The sequence below is a fragment of the Chiroxiphia lanceolata genome, chromosome 8 (assembly GCF_009829145.1).
Source record: "Chiroxiphia lanceolata isolate bChiLan1 chromosome 8, bChiLan1.pri, whole genome shotgun sequence".
NCBI lineage: Eukaryota > Metazoa > Chordata > Aves > Passeriformes > Pipridae > Chiroxiphia > Chiroxiphia lanceolata.
In genome coordinates, this window is record NC_045644.1 from 8333720 (window position 1) to 8357714 (window position 23995).

At 39.2% G+C, this 23995-nt stretch overlaps 1 protein-coding gene across 7 annotated transcripts in view; it reads left to right on the forward strand.

Annotated features, from left to right (window-relative positions):
* ABLIM1 (actin binding LIM protein 1) overlaps nucleotides 1-23995 on the forward strand; it is a 138585-nt gene that overhangs the window by 20674 nt on the left and 93916 nt on the right. For all 7 annotated transcript variants that reach the window (XM_032695466.1, XM_032695462.1, XM_032695464.1 and 4 more), the window contains exon 2: nucleotides 11406-11540. In XM_032695466.1, coding sequence (XP_032551357.1) covers nucleotides 11406-11540 — 135 coding nt within the window. The remainder of the gene's footprint in view (nucleotides 1-11405; nucleotides 11541-23995) is intronic.

Sequence of the window (23995 nt, forward strand, 5' to 3'; positions counted from 1 at the left end):
AAAGTTGGACTCAATTTTTTGAAACTTTGTGATGTTTTTGAAGCAAAATCGTGCATTTTATTAATGATGGTCATTTTTTATTGTGTATTAGCTGCATTGTTGTGTAAGAGACAACAATGAGATAAATAATTCTGGATTTTTTATGGGCTTATCTTAAAGTGCTATAAACCCATAAATGACAGAAGTCTTGTGTAGATCATGATGTACATTGCCTATTATTGTATTCCATATAGACAGGAAAACAGAAGCAGGAAAGCTAAGGAATCCCCTCAAAGCTGCAGAGTGAGGAGCAAGTGCTAAAATGAGGGTCAAATCAAGTAGTGCCAGCTGTTCAGAAGTGAAATGTTGTTGCTTTTATGCTATGCAGGAGACTAATAGGCAAGGTTCTATAAACAGTGTCAGCAGGGTGGGTAGCTCCCTAATTCCCACTACTATTAGCACCACTGCAATATCACAGATGTTAGTATAAACTATATGGCAATATTATGGAGCTTTGTTTTCAGAATCTTGTTCAGAAGCAGGATCTTAAAATTATATCACATCAAGGAAGTGATCTAAATATAAGTACAGCCTTGCAGACTAGTGAGAGTTGTTTTTTATTACTACTGGACCAAACAAGAGTCAATTAATTACTTCTTTATCAAAGAAGCAGTTGCATATCTATTTTCTTTTCTGCAAAGACACCTGAAAACAGGATTTGATAGATTTGAGAGTACCTACTTGCTATCCAGCACTCGAAGTGCTGTCCAGAGGAACAAGCTGTATTCAGGAGCACTGTATTGGTCAGTACTTTCTCTGTGATAGTCCATTTACCATAGAGTGTTAAAAGTTACAGAATCACAGTACCAATAAGGTTGGAAAAAACCTCTGACATCATAAAGTCCAACACCGTGTGCACTCTTTTCTTAAACACCTCCAGGGATAGTGACTCCACCACCTCCCTGGGCAGCCCATTCCAATGTCTCATCACTCTTTCTCCAAAGAAATTCCTCCTAATGTCCAACCTAAACCTCCCTGGCACAGCTTAAGACTATGTCCTCTCATCCTGTTGCTGAACTTTAATAGCACATTGTTATTTATTGTTGAAATAATATCCCTCAAGAAACTGACTTCTATGCTGCCAATGTTTATAAGGTCTGGGTGCCAACGTGGGCATCTGAGCATAAGGCAGGGCCTCTAAAATGTCTGGTTCATCAGCTCTGTACATGGCAAACTATCCTGGGAGTCAGGAGCCATGTGGAGAGTTATGTTGCTCATGAATGTGGGTGTCTAGTTTTAGTTTGAGGCTGTTTAGCTCAGCCCTTAGAAATACCAGAAGTGAGGGAGGTACTGAATGGTGGGCATTTTCAAGATCCTTGATTGAAGGAGAGTTTCTAAGTGTGGGGCACAGAGCTTCCGTGGTTTAAAAGTGTTAGCTGAGAACAGGTCTCTGCAAGGGTCTTGTACAAAACTCTTCGTGAAGTTCATGGTGTTAAGGGAGGGGAGATTTTACTACAGATTCTGTTTTGAAAGTATCTGGGAGACCACTGACTTAAGTAGATCAGTGTTCCTCTTCAGATAACCTCAGGGTAAACAGTGGGAGAACTGGCTTTTTAAAATTAGCATTTTTATATTGACTTACCTCAAAAGGGAATTTAATTCGTTTTACTGTAAGGAATACTCCTGCAGCCTGAAAAAAGGAAGCATAGGGGAACTCTAACGAGTTTGTTGCTGCGGACTGGAATCCCCTCGTGTGTTGTTGTTTGGGTAGCTGAGGGGCCTGTTTGACATTTGAGTGCTATTATGGGTAACCACCAGTCATCAGTAACCCAGAATTTCCATGCTGTCTGGAAAAAGAAATTGGTTTTTTCTGCTAATTTCAGCAACTTGCTTTCATGCAGCCTTGAGGATCCTTGAGGATTTGCAGTGAATAATGACACTTGTGTTTATTCATTGTTGTCAGTAAGGTTTTGATGGGGACATCAAGTGATGTGTATGTGATGGTAGCTCAGAGTACTCTGAGGAGCTCTTGAATTTCCAATTACCCCTGTCCTATGATAGAAAAAAGCCCAACCAAAACACTCTTTTGAAATAGTGACTGATTTTCTCATGTATGGCGGGTGTGTTGAAGGCATAACTCAAAATTATTTTGCCGTTTACAAGGCTGATAAACAGTTGCTACATGTTAGACTCACAAGTGTTAGGTGTGAGAAGCATATGCTTAGCATGATCCTCCAGCCCTTCAGTAAGGAGTTTTGAAGGGTGAGTTGACTGTCTTGAAGTACTGTCCCTTAGTAAGTTGGTTGTGTAACTAAATGTAGAGAACCTTTGTGGATGTGATGAAGATCGATAAGGGCATTCTCAGAACATCAGATAAGAGTCCGGGTTCACTGTCTTCTTATCACCCAATTTGTATCATGATCTGTGTTGTGAAAAATTACTCTGTACTGATGTAGAAATATGGCAGACAAAATTCACTTTGTGCTTCTTCCCTTTGGTTTGCTAACCACTAATTGGTAATCCATCTGTTAATAATCACACTGAGTAATGCAGGAATGGAGGTTTTGATTCAAAGACTGGCTTGACTTAGTCAACATTTGTTTGAACATCGTCTGTTTCTCAGCATGTCTTAATTTGCTGCATACTTCATTGGAAGATTAGCGCCTTTTCATTACTGAAAATAGTTTTAAAACTCCCTATTGCTTTTTCTATTTAAGCTTAAAACAACCCTTGATAATACTCAGTTAACAAGCTGTCCATGACTCTTCTTTGAAAGGATTATAATTTTTCTTAAACAATAATTGTTGTGTAAGATATGTCACGTAACAAATATAAATGGAATCATTTTGCCAAGTCATTTTGTTCTTGCAGTATAGATGGTGCTTTAGAATGTTTTTTGTTCACCTACCAAGTAACCAAACGCAAACATATGTGGACAGATGTGGTAGAGGTTGCTCCTTCATTTGCTTACTGTTGCTGTTATAGAGAATGACAAATACTTCTAAATAGGCTCTGATGCTTTTGTATTGAGAACAGCATCAATAACACTGCTACAGTTTAACTGAACTGGAGCGCTGAGTTAGCGATGGGGTGTGTTTCTACCTGACAAACTGAGAAAGCACTCGGGCTCCTGCTGGGTTTGAAGCAAGAGTAGGATATCCCAAGGTTACTGGGTAGTTAGGCAAAAGGGCCTACTGAGACCTGGTAAGATTTATGCTTTGTCACTGAGAAACTGTGGAAATTGTACACTAAATCTATAGACTATCAGAAGCTGTAGTGTGTCCAGATAAGGTTATAACCCTTAAATAAACACAGCCAAATTTTCTTAATCTCTCAATCACTATCAAAAGCATGGCAAACTGGATTCATCAAACATATTTATTTTAATTGCAGAACCATCACAGCTATATCCTTTTTATGTATGTTGTAGGTGATTTTTTTCAGATAGGATCAAGCAAAGCTAGTGTTACATATTTTACTTAATACTGAACCATTCATATGCATAAATCTTTATACAGCTGAGGCCTAAGGGCCTGATCTTGCAGGCTGTTCTGTAGGGAATTAATTGTGGTATCAAAGCTCTAGGTAGCAGGGAGGGATGGGAGGAGGATAGGAAACAGCAGGAAAAAGAGCAGAGAAAATAAGCATGTTTGCACTTGTGTTCTGAAACTAGGAAACAAATGGGATTTTTTTCCCTGCTGTATTTTAAAGCTCATTATTTCCTAGCCTTTTTACATATTTGTATGTATGTGGCACAAAGCTTTTTATTTTTGTTTATAAATAACATAGGAGTCATCTCACATGGATTTTAAGCCACAGTTATGTTTTGGGTTATTACCTGGCACTTGTATCTCTAAATTTTTGTATTTAATTCTGTTAGCTGCATTAGCTCCATGCATGTGTTATGCATGTCTAAAAATAGGACAGTACTTAAATACTGGTTTTCTTACTTAAAAATCATATTTGTTTCATCTTTTATTTTTAAAATTTGGTTTCTGGTATTGAAACCTTTACATCCTATTTTCATGCAAATAAATTTTGATATCTTTACTTACAACCTTTTCTCAAATGTTTTTGTTGTGAACAACCCTAACCTATAATCTTAATTTATGTAGTTATACTTGTTAATGTCTTTATAGGTTGTTTTTCCTTTAAAAAAATACATTTTTCAAAGTAGCAATGCACCCCTAGGGTGGACATGTGGCATGTCTACTGTTTTGTGAAAATCTTTTAGTTACTGCAGAACCTGTCAAGAGTTGTGGAGGATGGGGTAAAAAGAATTGATACCAGTCTGTTCATTACTACTTTGCAATCAGCCCCATGTCTGACCATGAGATGCTGTTTTGAGGATAAACAGCTCTGGTGTACTTTGTTTATTCTAGCTGAAGAACTGAGGCTGAGAAGCCTGTGTTAGGTGATAATTGAATAGGACACATAAGAAAAGTATCAGTTTTTCTTAGGTCTTCTCTTTGTTAAGTGAATAGAGAGTAAGACCAGGGACAGAGGACTGGGAGGTTAGTAGTAATTCTTTCCGGACCTAAACCAGAGCAGACATGGGCTATGCTATCCATCTTTACATGACGTTCTCTCAGAATCCAGCTTTCTCTCCTGCACTGTCCTGCTTGCTAAGCTCTAACTTTCATCCCAGCAACATCCCAAAAGACAAGAGTATGAGGTAAAATGGGGGAGAGTGTCTGGAGCCTTGCCCTGTCACTATGAATGCACTCATCAGCTGGTGTGCTCTCACGTGGATGTGAGTGCCAAGCACCACCATGATGAGGGCAGTGACTTTTGTGGTGCAAAAAGAGATACTGTCCTACCATGTTCCCATTCCTACTGCAGTCCTGTTTGCTTCTGCTGTTTTCAGCATCAGACCAATTGCAAGGGGAAAGTGGCAATACTTTTATGGAAAATATGAGAAGACATTTAAAAATCATGGCAAAAAACTACCAAGTTTAAGATTTATATTTTTTTCTGACTTGTTTTAAAAATAGCTACTCTATAGACAGCAAAACTAGTTTTAAGACAAATTGGCACACTGTAGGAGTGAGGCAGATAAATTTACAGGGAGAGCTTTATAATGATTCTTCAGATCTGGTTTGAATGACAGTAGCATGAGCAGTCTAGGATTTTCCCTTAGGCTTTTTCTTACATGTGTAAGCAAGCAGCTCACTAGTATCTCTTTATGGGAGTGCCTCCTTCCAGGATTTCCTGGAATTCCTGAAGATCCCTCTCTGATACCTGTGGCTAATGACTGCAGTAACGTTTTTATCAGTCTCTGACAGCTGGGAGGTTTGATTTCAGTCTAAGTCGCTGTTGGTCACCTTAGCTGATAGGATTCTTATAGATTTGAGATTCAAGAACATTCTGCAGATAAGCAAAATGACACTGCATTTTTCACCCCTTCCTTTCAATAGGTATTTCAGTAAATCCTCCAGTCTCCACTGTGCTGGGCTTTTACAAAAGAGGAATTCCTTGGAGACTGTGCTGGTTATAGACAGACAGGCTTTACAAACCGGAGGTTACAGACAGTCACCTTTGTGAGAAACACAAAGGGTGGGAGAAAATTACTTCTCCCCTCTTTACAACAGAGCATGGAGAAGAAGCGATAAGGCAGATTTGGTTCTCGAACTTGATCCTCTGGTGTCTCTCTAGCATCTTTCATCCCAGCACAGATTTTCTCACAGTGTTATCCTGTGCACAGTGCCCACCTGACTTCCTCTGTCTTGTCCCAAGCAAGCAGCTGTCCAGCTGAAGTAACACTGCAGCCACTTGGCAGCATCAGACACTGAGGGAATTTTTATTTTTCAAGTTTTGAACTGCAAATCCTGTAAATTAATTTAAGAAATTATAGCCTCCAAAGCCATGTCAGGTATTACAGAGAAAGAAGAGACAGCAGAAAGAATTGTCTGTAGGACGATTTGGTTGCATTGGCTGCCTTGGCAATCTCTAGCACAGTCATCTTACTTTCATTCCTGAAAGCAGAAAGGAAAGGAAATTTAAAACAGGCTAGCAAAAAACTTACAGTAGTTCCACACCATTACATTTCTGCTTTTTCCTTCTTAATAGTTCAGTCTTTAGCCAAGAAAACACAGCAGCCAGTTGAATTGTTAGCATTTCAGAGCATGCTGTCTGTGGTAGGCCACTCAAGACACAAAGGACATGGCTGTGAAATGCTGGGAGCCCCCTTGCCTGTGCTGCAATGGGCACAGCCTGTTCTCAGTGCTGTGCAAAAGAGCCCAGAGGTTGTGGAACTATAAGCCATAGAAATTGTATTTCCTAGCATAAAGTTTGAAGTTACATATTCTACAACATGGTTAGAGTTGACTGAGCATAGCTTCAGGTTCATTTGTGAAGGTATTCATACAAAACGGAAAATGACAAAAAATTAAAAGAGCAATAGCCCATATCCTCCTCTTTTAATTTAGAGGAAGCTGGTTTTTTACTGCAGTTTAGAGCAGAGCTGAACCCAGCATATTTAGCTGTGACCTCTGCCTTGCAGCATTTGGATAGCAAGGTGTTTCCCAGAAGCTTCATCCTGACTTCCAATAAAAAGCAAGGTATTTTCTGGCTTGCAGCAGATACATGGAGTCTTGCCAGTGAGAATCTGCAGCTAAGAGTTACTTAGCTTGAGCCTTTGATTTCTAACAGTTCTGTGTTCAGGGAGAGAATCATTAATAAAGCAAGCTGCAGTATTTATTTTCATTGTTTTCTTTATTCAACAACTGTGTCTCTTTAGGTAGTTGCTGTAATTTTCATTCCAAAAAGGTTCGGTACAAAAACCGAGGTCCTTTTTTCTGGCTGATGCAACAAAACATATAATTGTTATTAAACCCTCATACAATGATCTGCTTTACATAAAACACCCCAACAGTTTTAAACTTTACACAGCAAATTAAGTCTTTCACTTTGCTCCGAAAATGCCTTTGGTTTCTAATATGAACATTGGGTTGTTAGTGGCCTTTTCTATCTCCTTTTCTTTTTAATTGTTTCCTTGCAGATCTGGGATTATTTTGAGAAGTTTAGATAAAATGCAGTAACAAGTATGCTCAAGCTGTTAGAGTTGCTTTGAATTTACATCAATATAGTGCTGTTGCAAAATGTAATGAAATCAACATTGCGTGATTCACAAGGGAACATAAGGAATGACAAAAATCATGGTGATATGTATGCTGCGTGACGTTAGCATAAAGCAATACTCCAGTCACAAAGACTGTTTTCCTCATGGATGAAGGTGCTATTGATTTTTTTATATTCTCTTTATTTCCCCCAAATTAAATGATGTCATTCAGACTTCCCAGTTGTCCCAGTCAGTGTACGTGTTACTCTGGGTAAATTGGATATTTAATGGGACATCGATTTGTCTTATTGGAAACCTAAATGAGTTTAAGAAAGCATTCATTATTAATTATTTAATCAGTTAAGTTGGTCTTGAAAGCAGGAGTGGAAGTCTCCACCTGTCTTGTCTTGAAAAATTCTTCTTTGTATTTCCCTGACCTGAGATTTTGTTCATTAATAAAAGAAGTCTTCAGGCTGTGCCCAGCAGCATTGGAAGTTAAAACTATTATACAGCAATCTGAAACTTTGGAAAAGTTTTGATATTGGTCTCTTGTAAATGTAAAGACTATGACAAGCCTTGACTTCTGTAGGTACTGTAGCTTTCAAAAATTCATACTGAAAAGTGTTGAAAGAATAAAAATAAGACTAAACACTCAAAGAAATTGTTACATCTGTTTGATCTGTGTGCATGCTTCCAGCATCCCTTTGTTCAAGTGAAGACACTACACTAGTTTGTTTAACTAGAGCAAGTTTAACAAATCAGTTGCATTAGTAGTCCAGGTACTTGTGATGGAATGACATTTGTGTGGAACTAAATCCATTGTGTTTGTAGGTGTTTGCACCTTGCTGATGTGAGCGAGGCCAGTAGATACACTGTGTTTACTCTTAAACAAAAGGGTCCGTGCACCTTGTTTTACTGGTTGGGCCAAGCTGGTATCTGACATGATTTGCATGTAGACAAGTATCAGCTCACATCATTTTACTGGAACTGGCAAATACCTGACTTTTGTTTATGTTACACACCCATGCTGTAAGTATGCACTTTATGATATGAAGACAATCATCAGCCCTGGTACTGAAGCAAGTACCCGTTGCTTTGGTACCATCTCTCCCTCAGAAAGTTGTTAACTTACGTTCTTTTAATTTCTTTTGGCTTGGAAGGCAGTCATAATGTTGATATATTTGGATGTGAAACTTCATTAAAGGCAACACAGCTTCTTAAGTTAGTGTTTGTCCACTCACTTTCCAAGGAATGCTGCTTCCAGAAATATGATGGATGTGACCATGTGTGACCATTGTCTGACTTAACGTCTTAGATGCTTATGCAACTCTTTCCATCTCAGCGCCCAGGAACCTTGTCATGGTATTTACTCTCACAGCAGGGTGAGGTTCACAGTGCTGTTACACCCAGTTTACAGGCAGAGACACTGGAAACACAGATAAACCAGAACATTCAAATAACCTAACTTTAAACTCGTAGGTCCCAGGCTCAGAGACTTAGATGAACTTAACTGTCTGACTTTAGTCCTTTAGAGTTAGAGGATGTCATCCAAAGAGCCCAGATACCTGTTGTAGAGCAGGGGTTGGAATCTGGATTATCCAGATCCTAAATTAATGTCCTATTGCTAATTATACTGTCTGGAGTCTATTATTGTCTTAGACATGATCTAGAGTTGCCTTATTGCGTCATTGCTGCTAGTGCATGATGCCTGAGAACATATCCTCTAGCATTTATTTGATATGGGGAGGGTTGATGCAGGCAGAGCCTGAATTATTTACTCTCTCAAGATGTGAAATCCCTGTAAGGAGATGAAAGCAGCTCCTGGCTCACCTTTTCAGACCCAGGGCAGTTCACAATTGACATGTCCAGTAAGCTGGCTGGACTTCAGTCAGAAACATTACAGTAAGCTGCTTGTAAAGGTATTTCACTTTTTTTTCCTTCAAATCCCTATTCTGACCTCACTGGTAACTATATAAGGTCACCTCTGTCACTGAAAAGCCTTGTGTGTATTGCATATATCCAAAGGAAAAAGCTTACAAGCAATTCCTTACAGGAAGGCAAAACTCAGTTACTCAGTTTTGACCTACAGTGCCAAATTCAGGCCAGTAAGACAAGCACCATAATTAGCTTCACTTAAGAGATCAGCCTGGAAATAGCAACTAACAGTATTTGTATTCATTTAAATGGCTTTAAAGGCAGAACTGGAAAGAAGCTGCATCACTGGACCAGTGTTATTTACATTTATTTACTCTCCTAAAGAGAAAAGATTGTTTCAGATCAATACCAGAAGATCTGGAACCTGGTGTGCAGAATGTTAGGGTGTCCTCCACATGTGAGTTGAAGAGAGCAGAATGTTGCTGATGCAGATTTCACATTGCACCATATAAATCATAGGGAACATTTTCCCAAATTCTTGATCCAGTTCCTCTTGTGAGCAACTTTAAAAGTCCATTCTGTTAATTTTTTTCAGCTGGCATCAGGCCCATCTCAGGCTATCTGGTTCTGAGAGGAAATTTTCCTCATGATAATTTAATTTGCTAGCACTTGTCTCTATGGTTCTTTCTTCTTTTCTACTTTCTTACTTTCCTTCTCTCTTTTTCTCCTTCTCTCTTTCTTACTCTCTTTCTCATTGCATAATCTATGTGTTTCCTTGGTTACCAGTCAATAGTTTTGTTTGAAAGAATAATAACTTCCACTCTAGAAATAGTATCACATTTCAGACTATTAGATGAGGTTCACTCAAGGTAAGGCATTCACTGGGCTCTTCACTGGAGCTCCTAATTGAAATACTGGTTGGCATTACCAGCTGCATTCTGTTCACCAGGATGGGCTGAGTAACTGCTCAAGGGAAATAGTTGAAATGAGGCTACCAGAGAAGAGGGTGTTAAAAACTTTGAGCTTGAGTAGAACAATTCAGCCATTCATTTTCTTTGAAGTTTGGGATGGGAGGTGTGGGTGGTGGTGGTGGTTAAAAACAAAATAACAGCTACCATATTAATTTGGCTGAACTTACAACAGAAATTACTTAGAATATTTGTTATTCCTTGTTCTTGATGCTGTTACTCCCCTAATCACATATTAGGCTTTTTATTATTAATCTTGTATTTATATAATACAGAATGATACCAGCAATTCTTCACTAAGGCATTTATATAGGAGAGTAATATAGAAGGAATTCATGAAGTGATGGGTCTAGAAATTGCTAGAAATTCATTGAAGAAGGGGAAGAATCTGGTGTAGTAAATATGAGCAAGGTATCTCTTCTATTGCTGTGTAAGAAGCAACCTGAAAAACTGCATAGTCCTGGTGGGGGTGATGTCAGGAATTGATCAGTAAAGGAAAAGATCTCCAGAAAACTCCAAGATAAAATAATGAAGATGCTTCCCAGTGACAGTGAGAGGGATGTAGCTGTATAAGCACTCAGTCCTTTGCAGGCCGGGAAAAGTAGGACAAGAATGGTAAAAGACAGAGGCGTGGGTAGAGATATGTTTTCTCTGAGATGTTCTGATGAGCACCACTAGTTTGAGAACAATATTAGAAGGAGGCAAACTTTCTACTGCTAGAATGGGATGTGGGAGGGAGAATTGAGGGAACATAGGTTTGTTTGGGAACATTCTGGGTAATACTTTCCACTTTGAATGGTACAGTTTAGGTTAAATCTTACTCTGGTTTACAGCCATGCATTTGTGTTGGAGCCCTAGGATGCCACAAGACACATCTGAAGAAAAAGTTAAATGTGTTTTACAGAAGCCAAATGTGGAGCAATTAAACTTTTATTATGACAACGAAATACACGAACCTTTCCTGTTCCTGTCCAAGCTCTGCTAAGGGCGGTTGGATGGCTGATTACCACTACCAGGAATTGTGTCTCCCTGACTATATTGCATATACTTTGGTATTTTCTGCCTACTCATATTATCTCTAAGTTGAATGCAGAGAGGAATTTCTGCTAGAATTAATGGGAGTAGAAACAAATAATGTTGTCTTCTCTTCAGGAGTGCTTTCCCTGTGTTAAGTATTGTCTCTGCTGTAGCAAAAAGGAGATGTTTGTAGTTTATATTTAGTGTAGTCATTTCATATAGACTGCCTGGTTTATCTGGTTTCCCAGAACTTGATTTGGCATTGCTTTCCTTTAATCCTTTTTGCTTAGATTATATTTTTTCTTGTTTCTTTGTGTGCTCCTCCGTTGGTTTATGAAAGGACTGTATTTAGATAAAATGGTGGTGACTTTTTAGATGAGGCTAAAATAGGACCAGATACATTTCTATTATGATCAAAAGTGTCTGAGAACACAGAGTTATGTACAGGAGAAAATATTCTTTTTGTTTAGGTTGAAATATTGTTTGTTTGTTTGTTTGTTTTACAGTGGCCCACCCTCAGGAGCCTCACCACCCCTCTGAAAAGCCGGTCATCCACTGCCATAAATGTGGGGAGCCATGTAAAGGTGAAGTACTCCGTGTTCAGGCCAGACACTTCCACATCAAATGCTTCACCTGCAAAGGTAAGACCTGGATCTTTTTAATTTTATTTGCAATTTTATTTACTTCATGCAGTTCTACGTAGACAATGAGTTTCATATATTTCCCAGACAGTGAATTAAGCTTGGACTTCCATGCTTTTGAGTCTCTGGGCCTCCGTCTCCATTGACTAGGATTTTCTAGGATGCACACACACTTTCATGGAGGTCTCACCTGTTTTGGAGCCCAATTTGGTTGTGTGTGTAAGGAAGCTGCATGGCAGGCAGCTGTGTTATGGGAAGAGCTTTGCCTCCTGTCAGCCCTGGTTCTTCAAAAGGGTTCTAAGGCTTTGGGCTGTGGAGCTGCCTTGGGAATGGGGAGAGAACGACCCATTGCACAGAGCAAGGACCTGAAGGGCTCTCGGCAGCTCCAGCTCATACCACTGAGCCCTCTGTGACCACAACAAAGACTCACTGTGTTCTTTTTACAAAAAAGACGTTTAATGAAGCGTTAAATAATTATAGAACTATGCTTTGTGAATTCATGGCCTTTGAAGATGGGTGTTCTGGAGCAGGAGGCAATCCTGACTCCTTCATACAGCTTCTGTTTAATGAACAACAATGCAGCACTGGCTGAATTAAGTAACCGCAGTACGTAGGATGAAAGGTGAGAATAAGGAGAAATACACAGGCCCATGTGGAACAAGGGAAGCACCTGCTGATTTAGTTCCAGCATAGCACAGGAGAGATGCAATGAAAGGGCTTCAGGCTCCAGGTGAATGTGGCCAAGCTGGTGGCAAACATGGAGAAGGGTGCTGGAGCAAATCAGAGTAACTGAGCAACTAAAACAGAGTAGAAGAATCTGTATTATGTAGTTTTTCACTTCTATTACACCTGTTACTTTTTCTGAAAGTCCATATCTAGTGCATGTACTGCAGATCCAGACTTTGTAAAGTGCCTCAAGCCCAGTTCCTGAGTTTCAGTTATATTTTTCATGTTCTAAACATGGGTGGAATAGTACTGTAGTGTGATTGCTGAGTTCTTCTGCTTTCTGAATATATGGAATATAGCAGAAAATAGAAATAGTTGTTTTCCTATGTTACTAGAAGTCGCTTGAGTTACTTGCATGTTGAAAAATGAATGGCTAGAACCTAAGAAATTATGTTTGTTACCTGTGGTTTTTAATTAAATACAGCTGATTAACTCAAAAAATGCTTAACTTTCTCCTCAATATTAACATCTTTCATCTATGCCAAACTGGAATGGCATCAGCCTATCATGGAAGGTGGTGAGGAGCACTATCTGCACTATTTCTGAAATGCTTGGGGAAATGTGTATCTCTTTCTCTAGTACAGTTGCTGTATTTCAAGCAGTACTTGATGCAATATAATCCTTAAGCAGTTCAAAGCCAGCAATTGTTTCTTTTCTTGTTTCTGCCTGTAGTGAGTAGTGGTCTCAATTTACAGAAGACACTGGATTAGGATATTTTCAGCATCAGGCCAGCTGAGACCCTTTGAGTCATGAAGGAGAATGCTAATTCAGACCAGGCAGCAAACAGTGTGCTTAGGACCTCTGATAAAGCAAGGGGACAGATGGAACAGGGCTCTGTAATTGTTGTCCTGATGAATGCACCACATTAATCTTGCAATTTTTGGGGGTTTAATAGCTGCTTTTGTGCAACTCTTCTGTTGGTTGGGTTTACTAGGATACATTTTTTTCCCCTACCCTAGAGCAATATCTTGGCTTTTGTTTGTGAAAGTATTTCCAACCTAATGATGGTTTAGTATTCTGTAATATTATCTATCTCATGACTGTTTACATGAAGATCACCAGAGAAAGGAGAGGTATAGAAATATGCAAATGAGACTATGATTGATATCATTAACTTTTAAAGGAAAATTTGAGTTTGTGAAAGGTAACTGGTTGCATGTGTTCACTTATTGTTTAGTAGTGAGGGGGTGACAGTGTGGCTTCTGCTGGTTGTAGTATCTGCACGTTCCAGTTTGAACTGAGAAGGCCAGTGCTGAATCTTAAGAGACTTTTCCCATGCTGCTCATTCAGTTTGTGCCTTATTAGTTGGGTTTGCCAGGGAGTGTTGTCTGTTTAGAGTTCAGTTGTCTTTCACTGAAAGAAAGGAAAAGATTCAAATCCTGTTTTGAATCTTATACCCGAGCTGCAGATCTTGTATACTGTTTGCCTCTCTTACTTAAGTGAATGCAGTTTTTGTTTAAATCATATAGTTATTTACTTACATTGCATGTTGTCTGACCATATGCTTCATACAAGTGGGACACAGCAGTTCAAGTAAGTGGGTTTTTTTTCCTCTTCGTTTGATGAGTTTTTAATTTGATATGACTGCGACTCTACAGGAGGTAGAGTATAAACCCTCCTCTGTTTGTAGAGTATGTTGTTAGCTAAAGAAAACAGCTGATACTGGGACAGAACTTATCAGCTGCATCTACAGGTGGCTTCGTTATCTTTCTCTTTTTTGTATACTAAACTTTGCTCTTGAGACTTCAACTCATACATCTGCAGCATGAAAGTCTTGAACAAGCTCATACTTGTCTAACTGTTTTCATACCTGCTGAAAGTGTTGAAACTTTTACCCATAGACTTAGAAGATGTGGAAAAAATCCATTTCCTCATAAAGCTGTCACACTAGTTGTATAGTTGCAGAGTTTCAGTGTGATCCTGTTCTTTGCTCTGGTATGTATTTCCTTTTTTTTTTATTGCCATCCATGCTCTCAACTTTGTGTTTACATCACGCTGTAATGCTGCTTCCCTAGGTTATGTCAGAGCCTCTTAGGCACTCCATGACTGCTTGGCATGCATGTCAGTGGTGGCTGTTGCACTGAAGGAACACAGTGACTTCAGTCTCCGTGCTGCATCAACCAGCCCAGGACATGCTCATGCGTCATGTAATGTGATCAGACAATCGTCTTCCCCTGTAGTTTGGTGCTGCGTCCATCTCTGGAATCTTTCTCAGAGCAGAGTAATAGCTTCCTGACAAAGATGACAAGTGAAACCTCCATGGACAGATGTGGTCCCATGCCCCCATGATAAGATGCACCTCGCTGTGACTCTGCCTGTTGAGAACCACGTGTGTCCCGCTGGTGTGTCCTATCTGCCTGGCAGGGCTGGCCAGTTCTATTTGTGGCTCCCGATAAGAGCTGGTAGAAAAACAAAGAGCTGAAAATGGTGTGGCTGTCCCCGGGAAGGTGAGCTCTGCCGGCCCCTCGATAGGCAAAGAATGTCAGGCAGGCAGCAGCTGACTCGGAGCTGGAGTTAACAAGGGAATGATGGACAGAGGAGGGATAAGAGAGATTTAGGAGTGCTCCTGGAGCACAATTCAGAGCAGTTGTCTTTTGCTGTTTTATAACAAAGTCACTTGCTTTGCTAAGGATTTACACTGGTTTGTGTTACAACTGCAAATTTAATTGGATTCTGTGTTACCTCCAGCTGTAATAAGTCTTAAGTTCTGTTTTAGTAGAAGTACACTAGACTTACCATACCAGCTTGTTAATGTCTACCAGGCAGTGGAAGCAGCAGGCTGAGAGGAGGGAAGGTTAAATGAGGAGGTTGGAGGGAGAGCAGATTGAGCTGGAGAAATCATTGGTTTTGTCTTTAATAAGCATTAAAATTAACAAGAATGAATTCGTAGCTTATGAAGAAGTAAAAAGTTTCTTCTAAGTATATACAGGGATAACCTTTCTGGAAAAACGACTACTCACCACAATGCTGTTACATATGGAACTGTGTGTGGGAACAGGCCCTAAATTACACTGTGCATGAGCAGAGATGTTAATATCTCAATTTAAATTGTGATCTGATACAAATGATAATTTTCTACCATTGTCAGTTGATAACAGTTCATTTTACCTTATTCCATGTACTAGGAGAGGAAACTTTGAGGGTAGAAAAATTACTATAATAAGGCTTTATTATTAAGCCTGTGATTCATCTTCTGGAATAGAGGGAAATGCTGATTTCAATACACTGTATTGCTTAACAGAAAAAGCTTTAAGCGTTCATAGTAACAATGTAAAAGTTTACGTAGCTTGATTTTGGTACACGTAGAGATCAGTTGCAGTATCTTAACAAGGTAGTGTAGTATTTGCAGTAGGAGTATTTCAAATAGACATTGTCCTTGTTCTTGATGTTGAATATAAATTGGAAAACGTAGTTACCTTCCATAGGGTAATGTAAACTAAAAGATATTTAATCTCATAGATAAGCAGTCCTGCCATAAGAATATAGATGGTGTCCTAAAGTTTTCTAGCCCTCACTATCATAGAATCATAGTACGTTTTAGGTTGCAAGGGACCTTAAAATCACCTAGTTCCAGCCCCTCTGCCATGGGAAGGGACACCTTCCACTAGACCAGGTTACTCAAAGCCCCATCCAGCCTGGCCTTGAACACTGCCAGGGATGGGGCAGCCACAGCTATGAGGTATAAAGGTCTATAATTTGATTAAGCGGTGCCAGGTGGAAATGTTTCACTGTGTATGAATGTTTTAAGTGCTATGGTGATATCAAATATCAAAAGGCAATTACCTGCTAATAATCTTGCTAATTATAAGGCCAAGCCAAGTCTTGGCATCCAGGAAGCATTCCACAATCCTAGAGTATTCCCCTGAGAAAGAAAAAACTTTTAGCTTCTATTAAAACATTGTTATAAATCGGCATAAAGCAGTTTCTTAATTATGGAATAAATGTGCTAATTTTGCTCCTTTGAGTTACATTTCTTTCAAGCTTATTTAGGAAAGCCCATATCAACATGTATTTCCAGAACTCTCTATGGTATGTTTAGATTCCAGGCACAGGTCTGAGGTTTTTTACGTGATGGGTTTTCAAGACTACATCATCTGTAGTTCAATGAGCTTGACAGGGAAGGGGGAGGGTTCCTAAGTTTAGATTGTGACTTTGAACTGGATCTTCCTCCCTTGAAGGACTGGGAAGAAGTCAGGGTCATGTAAGCAGACACTATATCAACAGTTGGAATGCGTTTTAAATCATTAGTTCTTTGACCTTTGATCTGTCATCAGATTCTTTCAGTGGCAGCAGGAGGAGGCTGCAAATTGGCTGCTGGGTAGTTAATGCTATAAATAGTTCAGTGTGAGTGGATGGAAAGTTTAAATATGAAGACATTCTGATAGTAGATATCCCATTCAGTGCTTGAAAAGATCTCTGCATTTCCACGAATACTTCTGAAGAAGCTTGTGAACTCCCCTTCTCAGCTTGGTTATTGAAACAGCCTTTAACATTATCAAGTCAAGTCTTTTAATTTTTATCAAGAGTGTTTGTATTTTCGGGTTTTTTTCCCCCCGTAAACCTGAGTGCTTTGGCTTTCATTTAAAGAAAAGGTAATTTCTAGTCATTAAAATATAAAAATTTTGGAAGATATGAGCCTGAAATGCTCTAACAGGCAAATAAAACCAAAAAGGACAGAAATGTTACAGTATCCTGGTTTGAATGGTCAGGACTCTGGGGATCTGACTGAAGATTTGGAGGATTATAACTCTACATCCTTTATCCATGGTAGAAAGTGCCATAGAAGGACATGAGGAAGATTAAGTTAAGATTTTAAGAGTGAAAATGAAAGAGAAGTACTTGTTGCTGAAGAGATTAGTACACAAATCTAATGAAAAAGTGAAAAGGGGGGCACACTGTTTTCCGTATGCACAGGGAGACCAAAGGAGTGAGACGTGTTTAAGGACAGCAAATCAGGTTTGAACAGTTGAGAAATGGGATTCAGTTGCTCTGGGAAGCTAACAAAGGTTAAAATTTCTCCCACGTCAGGAAATGGGATTCAGATGTGAATTCATCCATTCAGGTAGCTTGACGTGAAGCAAGGCTCATTTACAGCTGTGAGAGTAATTGCCATTTCTGCATTTGCATCTCTTAGCTGCTGTGTCTGGAAGGCTGTTCTTGTTCTTGCAGTGATACCTATTGGTATTTCACTTCAGGTTCAGTTTCTTCCCATTCTGAAGAGAGGAAGAGAAGGGGCAGGCACTGATGTCTTCTCTAAGGTGACCAGTGACTGGACCCGAGGGAATGGCCTGAGGTTGTGTCAGGAGAGGTTTAGGTTGGATATTAGAAAGAGGTTCTTCACCCAGAGGGTGGTTGGGCACTGAACAGGCTCCCGAGGGCAGTGGTACAGCAGCAAGGCTGACAGAGCTCAAGAAGCATTTGGCTGATACTCTCAGGCACATGGTGTGACTCTTGGGGATGGTCCTGTTCAGGGCAAGGAGTTGGACTGGATGATCCTTGTTGATCCCTTCCAACTCATGATATTCAGTGTTTCTGTGATTCTGTAAAGTGGATCTTGCTTTGCTCTTGGGATTAAAATACTAGTGATGACAATTAGTTGATACTGATCTTAGTTTAGCTGGGCTTGAGGTCTCTTTTAGTGACCAAACATTTGACAGGAAATGAAATTAATTGCACTGCTTGGCTGATGTTGACCAATGCTGACAGATGCCATGTCAGATTTTAAAAAAGCTGCTGGATCCCTTTGAAAGTAGAGGGCCTGCAGGATGCTTTACAGGTGCTTGATTAGTGGGGCAGAGCATCCTTATGAGAATACGAAAAGTTGCTTGGGTTTGTCATCAATGCATCCTTCATTTGCCAGACTTGGATGAGGTTTGGTTTTGTTCTATTCTTACCTTCTTTATTTGCTTATTTAAAATCTTTTTAGAGAGATCTCTCATCTAGATAGTTACAGTCAAGCTATCCCAGGCTAAACTTTGACATTTTTCCATTGATTGCATTTTCTTCAAGGTTCATTTCCCACAGACCCGTAAATGACTTTGATCTCTACCTCATGCTTAGTCTAATGTGAAAGGTGTTTTAAATGGTTGAACGATTCCTGCCATTGTTCCCATCCTGGTGCATGAAACATTGGTATTTCAGTGGTGAAGTGGGGAAGCTGTCACACTGCTACATTATTTACAGCTGTTTGCTTGCTGTTGGGCTGAGGTATGAGCTGTTGGCTGTTAGATTGCTAGAAAGACTGAAATATATGCATATAGAATGTTTCTCTGTGCAGTGTTGTTTGTATCTCCTGTGATAAGGAGAAAAGCTAAGACTGAAGGACTGAAGGCAGTGTCATGGCATTGATTGGGAAGTTGATCAAGTTAAAACATCACTTTTGGTTTCAGTTGAGTGAGTGCTTGCATTATATGCCCGGGGGTTTCACTCAAGTACCCCACTGAGAATAACTGGTGTCATAATGACAGTGTCACTCAGTACTTGTGCAGGCAGGATGCTTGAAATGGAGGGTCAGGATTTTTCAAGGGAAGAGGAGAAGAGCCTGACTGGAGGCTAGAGGATGATTCCCAAGGGGATCTCAGACCAGTTTAGGAGAAGAGGGGAGAAATGCAAACTTATCCTTTGCTCAGGAGGTATTTATATATCTCTCATCAGTGTATGACAGAAAAAGTCTCCAGTGACAGGAGTGTGGCAAATGGTCATCAGGATTTCTGGTTTTTAATGATGCCTTGCAATCTCTGCAGTGGTAGTGCTGCAGCATGGCTTCTGAGATTTATCATTCTCATGTGGCCTTCTGATGATGCTTCGATGTATATTCATTCTTTAAATTCCTTATGCCATCAAGAAAAGTGTTGATATAAGAAAAAAAAGGCAGAGAAAGGCTTGAAATGCAGAAACTTTAATAAGAACATGAACCTTGCTTTCATCAATATGGGATTTGTTAAACTCTTACACGAAAAAAATAAACAGATTTTTCCTGTGTATTTGTTTGGATGATGTTGATAAAGTGAAACGATGCCAAATTCCATTCTACCTTCAAACAAGAGATCCATTATGCCCTAAGAATAGCTGTTCTATGAATATTTCCCTACTTGAGAACAGCACCATTATTCTATGAAGCTTAGAAATACAAGAAAGAAATAAAACCCCAACAGGAAATTGAATTTGCACCTTATTTAATGCATGGTAACAAAGCAGATCATTAGATTTTTCTTAATAAATAGAATTCACTTCTGCAAACTGAGAGCCCTCTCTCAAGAGGGCAAGAGTCTGCTTGTGTGTTTTTTTTCTTCAGTGTTAAACAATTTTTGCTTAACATCAACATAGAGTTATTTTACTAAGGGCCTGGTTTTTCAACTCTCACTGACAATAAGCCTGAGGAAATCCTGCATAATGCTCAGTAGGATCAAATCCTACTTCCATTCTCTTTGAAAAAATCTAATCTCTTCATTTTCGTCATCTCTGTTAAAGCTTGGAAGTGACTCATCTTAAGAATGGTCCTGGTCCCGTGGAGATCCCAGGCAGTTGGATTGCTCTTGAGCAGCTGCATTTTGTCATAATAGCCCAGGTTTGCATACACAGACCCTGTAGCTTTGAGAGCTGACAGCAGCACTGACAGCGTCTCCAATCCTTTTGTCCTTTAAGGATGCAAAAAAGTAGCTCCAGAGAGTAGTTCAAGACAGAAAGAGCTGGCAGGTGGGTGTTTTCCATACAGTGGGAGGCAGAACTGTATTCCAGCTTATTCCATTCACAAGAGAGGTAGGATGATTTGTTTGTAATATGAAATTCTTTGATATACAGATTCTGAGAAAAAGGCTGCGTTCCTCCTGGAGCTTTTGAAGATAATAGTTTTCTTTTTTCATTTAAAGAAAAATGCTGATTTTTTTTGTCTCTATGCTTGTGGTACCGTAGGGAACAGAAATGCTCCCCAGTGTCTCCTGTTTTAGAAGGGAGATCTTGGTCATGTAAACAGAATGTCTTCCATCATACTGAGAAGGAAAAATCTTGGGGAAATGTTACTCTCCTGTAGAAGTATTTCCATGTGATGGATGTTTACAGAATACTTCTTGCATTTTGCCTTCTCAGATGTGATTTGTGCATCACCGTTGGCTCCATTAAGTAATTCTTCCAAAGTTGTTTTCCCTATCAGTATAGGAAAAACCAAAAAGAATATAGTTTGACATTTCCTATTAACTGTCATCACGTAGGTATAAATTTTTCTTTGATGACATGATACGTGTATCACAGCAATTGCTTAGGTCACACCATTAGGATGTATTGTACATATGTAGCGTTCACAGATGATTTCGCTGCCTCTGCTGTTTGTGGCATGAATGTTGCTGGGTGTATGGTCTTTCTTTTTAATAAAAAACAATCACAATTTGTACATCTTTTCTGTGATACTTCTATTGTGGTCATAAATATGTGTGCTAAGGCACATTTCAGCTTGAAGGGTTATATTGTCAGAACCACGACTTCTGCACAGTTGCCAAAAGCAGAAAAAATAAGAACAAAAAACTGTTTAAATCCTTTCCCTGTTGTACACCAAGTGTGGCTACAGTCATTTTCGTCCTTTCTGGTTTGATCTCTGACTCAAAGTGAAAGCAGCAGGCTGGAACAGCATTTTTCCAACCATGGATATTAACAGTCTGGGTGACCCTTGTTTTGCCCATGTAGCTTAAAGCTGTGATTAGTGATAGGAACACATGTGCTAAATTGACTGCAAAAATCCGTTGTAATGTGGGGTTGCCAGGGTTTGTCTTTAATTCTTTCAGATTGGTGTGTGCTTCCTGCTGTGAGAATGCCAGAGATGATGCATCTGCTGGTGGATCACTTCTGCTCGTGCCTGAATTCATGACTTGCCAGTATGAGACAGTTTAACTCAAAAATTCTGAGTTATTGACAAAATGAATTAGAGATTGGGTGGAAAGGAGACTTCAGAAAGAAAAGGGCGATAGAGGAAGCTTTTTTTTAATAATAGTATTTACTGTCTTCAAAAGACTTGGCCAATAATTTAGCCCCCATTTTTGTCAGTAGGCTTGAATCTCTGCAGCAATGCATGCAAAGAGGGTAGAGCCAATAACTGTGAATGCATGAACCCTTTCAAAGTCTGTAGTGTTTTTTGCAATCTATGATCTGCCACAAACCTCTATGATATGTTGAAGCTGGATTTTCAGAAGAAGCTGGAACAGACGTGGCAGTAAAAGTTCCTTTTGATCATCCCAGCTTATTAGACCATTGCCTTGGCAGGTAAAGAGGGCTGCAATGACCAAATGAGTTCTCCAAAAAGTGACTCATTGGTAGAACTGGGGACCATAGGGAAGAGCCAAAGAGTTCATATATGCAGCTTCTGAGGCAGATACAGCTACATGCTGAGAGACTTCAGCTTGAGGCTGAAATGTATATAGACTTGGATGTTAAAGCTACAAGTTAAATTAAAAATGTGGTTTAAATAATTGCACAGACACATGACTAGTTCTTTATGAAATTTAGCAGCTTCTGAAGCATTTGGTATCGACCACTCCATGACCATGCTCCAGTTCGTACACTGTAACCACAGGATCTAATAGTCTGAATACTGAAGTAATCCCTAACAACTTTCTGACATTAAAGCAGAATTCTCAGTTACTCCATGACTTAATTGTAAGGATCCATTCAGAGTAATTTAGAGAAGCAAACCTATTTAAGTAGGCTTAGGTCTCGCCTCTGGACCTGCAGTGGAAAGTTACTATGTGGTGCCAGCTCAGGAAGAGTCTAAGGTGATGTGGTGTGGAGGTCACAGTGGTTTCTGCCTAATGGTTACATGATATTGTACCATTAGTTTGAAACTAATATTTGAAACAAAATGGAGATCAATAGAAGAAAATGAAGGAATGAAAGAGTTGGTTTTTTTTTTCTGGAGGTGTACCTAAAAAACAGCTTGGAACATTTTGGAGCATTACAGTAGAGCCTTAACAGTAGTTCTTTGTAATTCCTCTCAGTCACTGATAGTTCAGTTTTGGCTGCTTGTGGATTTAGTGCCACCATGAAATGTAATTTGTTTGCACGTGAAATATTATCATTGTTCTATGCAGAAATGTGAAACTGGAAAAATGCTAGTACTAATACTGCTTTAATTCTAAACTGCATTATAGTATATACTGTTCTATTAATTATTGTTACAGTAACAGTCATTAGATATCCAGGGCTGGGAAACAGACAAACAGAATTGGAAATCTCTGCCCCAAATGCCTTGCAATGTTAATTTTTAAGGCAGGTAGTTTATAAGATATTAGCCCATTATAATGGGAGTGAGAAAGAATGTTGGGCACAGTATTGTGCTTGGGACTTGTGGCAGAAAGAAGAATTGAAACCAGTTCCCCTGATAATCTTTCTGTATTTCGTATTTTAATTTTTCAAGGACTTTGTAACTGCAGGGACCTAGAATGCTTCTTATTTAGTTTTCCCTAATAATCAAAATTTCTGATATACAATATTTCTGATATTTGATCTAAATGTACTTGAATGTTTTGAAGAGGGATGAGATGGAATTGCTTGCAGAGTAAGCCAATGTCCTAGCCTGCTGTGAAAAGTGGTCTCTCTTACTGAATTACACAGATACAGCAATATAGAGAGGAGCAGTAGGAGTGGCTGAAACCAAAATACCTGGGAGCAGCTGCATATAAATTTTTGGTGCTACTGAGAGACACTAAGTAGGTAGTTTCAAGTTCTTTGTTCAATCCAAGCTAAAGGCACAGTGTGAAATTCAATCTCCCATCTCCCATGGCACTTTCTCTTCATGGGATTTGGCTGTTATAGGCAGGATTGCTTTCTGTCTCTCTGTTGACCAGAAATGCCAATGTAGCACTATGAGTATTTTCTTAAAGCAAAAAAGGCACCTGGTTGTGATGTGTTTTGGTTTGGGTGAGTAAGTGTTTTACAGTGGAAAAACTGCCAAGTCACAGAAATCCTTGACTGGTTATTCACCCTTTTATTGTTACAATTAGTTTTCCCAATAAATTTATACTTGGCCACAAGTCTCTATCCAAATATTAGAGTTGTTTACCTAATCCATGAAGTACAGGGAATATAGTGTATAAAAGACTAAAGTGAGATCAATTCAGATTAGGCACTCAAAGGTAATAGTAGTTCTTAGGATATTGATTTGTTCAGAATACAGGTGGAGAATAATCTTCTATTGACTTTATTTGGTGTCCAATATACTGTTATATAGTTTGGTTGCATATATCATGAAGTCTGTATAGTGGGGATGTGGCTAAATTTTTAATGTTTGACTGTCTCTTCACTGCAGCTTTCTCCCAATATTTATGTCTAAATTAATAATGTGAAATCACACTGAATATTTCAAAGACCATACTTTTAAAAACAAAACTAAAAGTATTGGTGCAGCAATGGTGAAGCAGCTCAGTGCTACCTAGGGACTGGAGTAGTTAATCTAAACCAGGCAACATTTCAATAGTATTAATTATTTTCTGGGAGAATCAGCACCTTGAAAGCTTCTTAAAGGATGTGGTTGCATAAAAATTGTATGCTAGCGTAAAAAATAGTAAAATCTGTTCTATTTATGGAATCATGTATTTTCTTCTGCTCACATCCATCCCCAGAAGTGAAAGTAAGATTACATTGGTACAGATAACTGTGATAACACGATTAACTGGATGATGCAAGGTAACTGAGCTCTTGGCAACTGAGGACCAAGTACATTAAAGTTATGATGATGTAGACAAGGA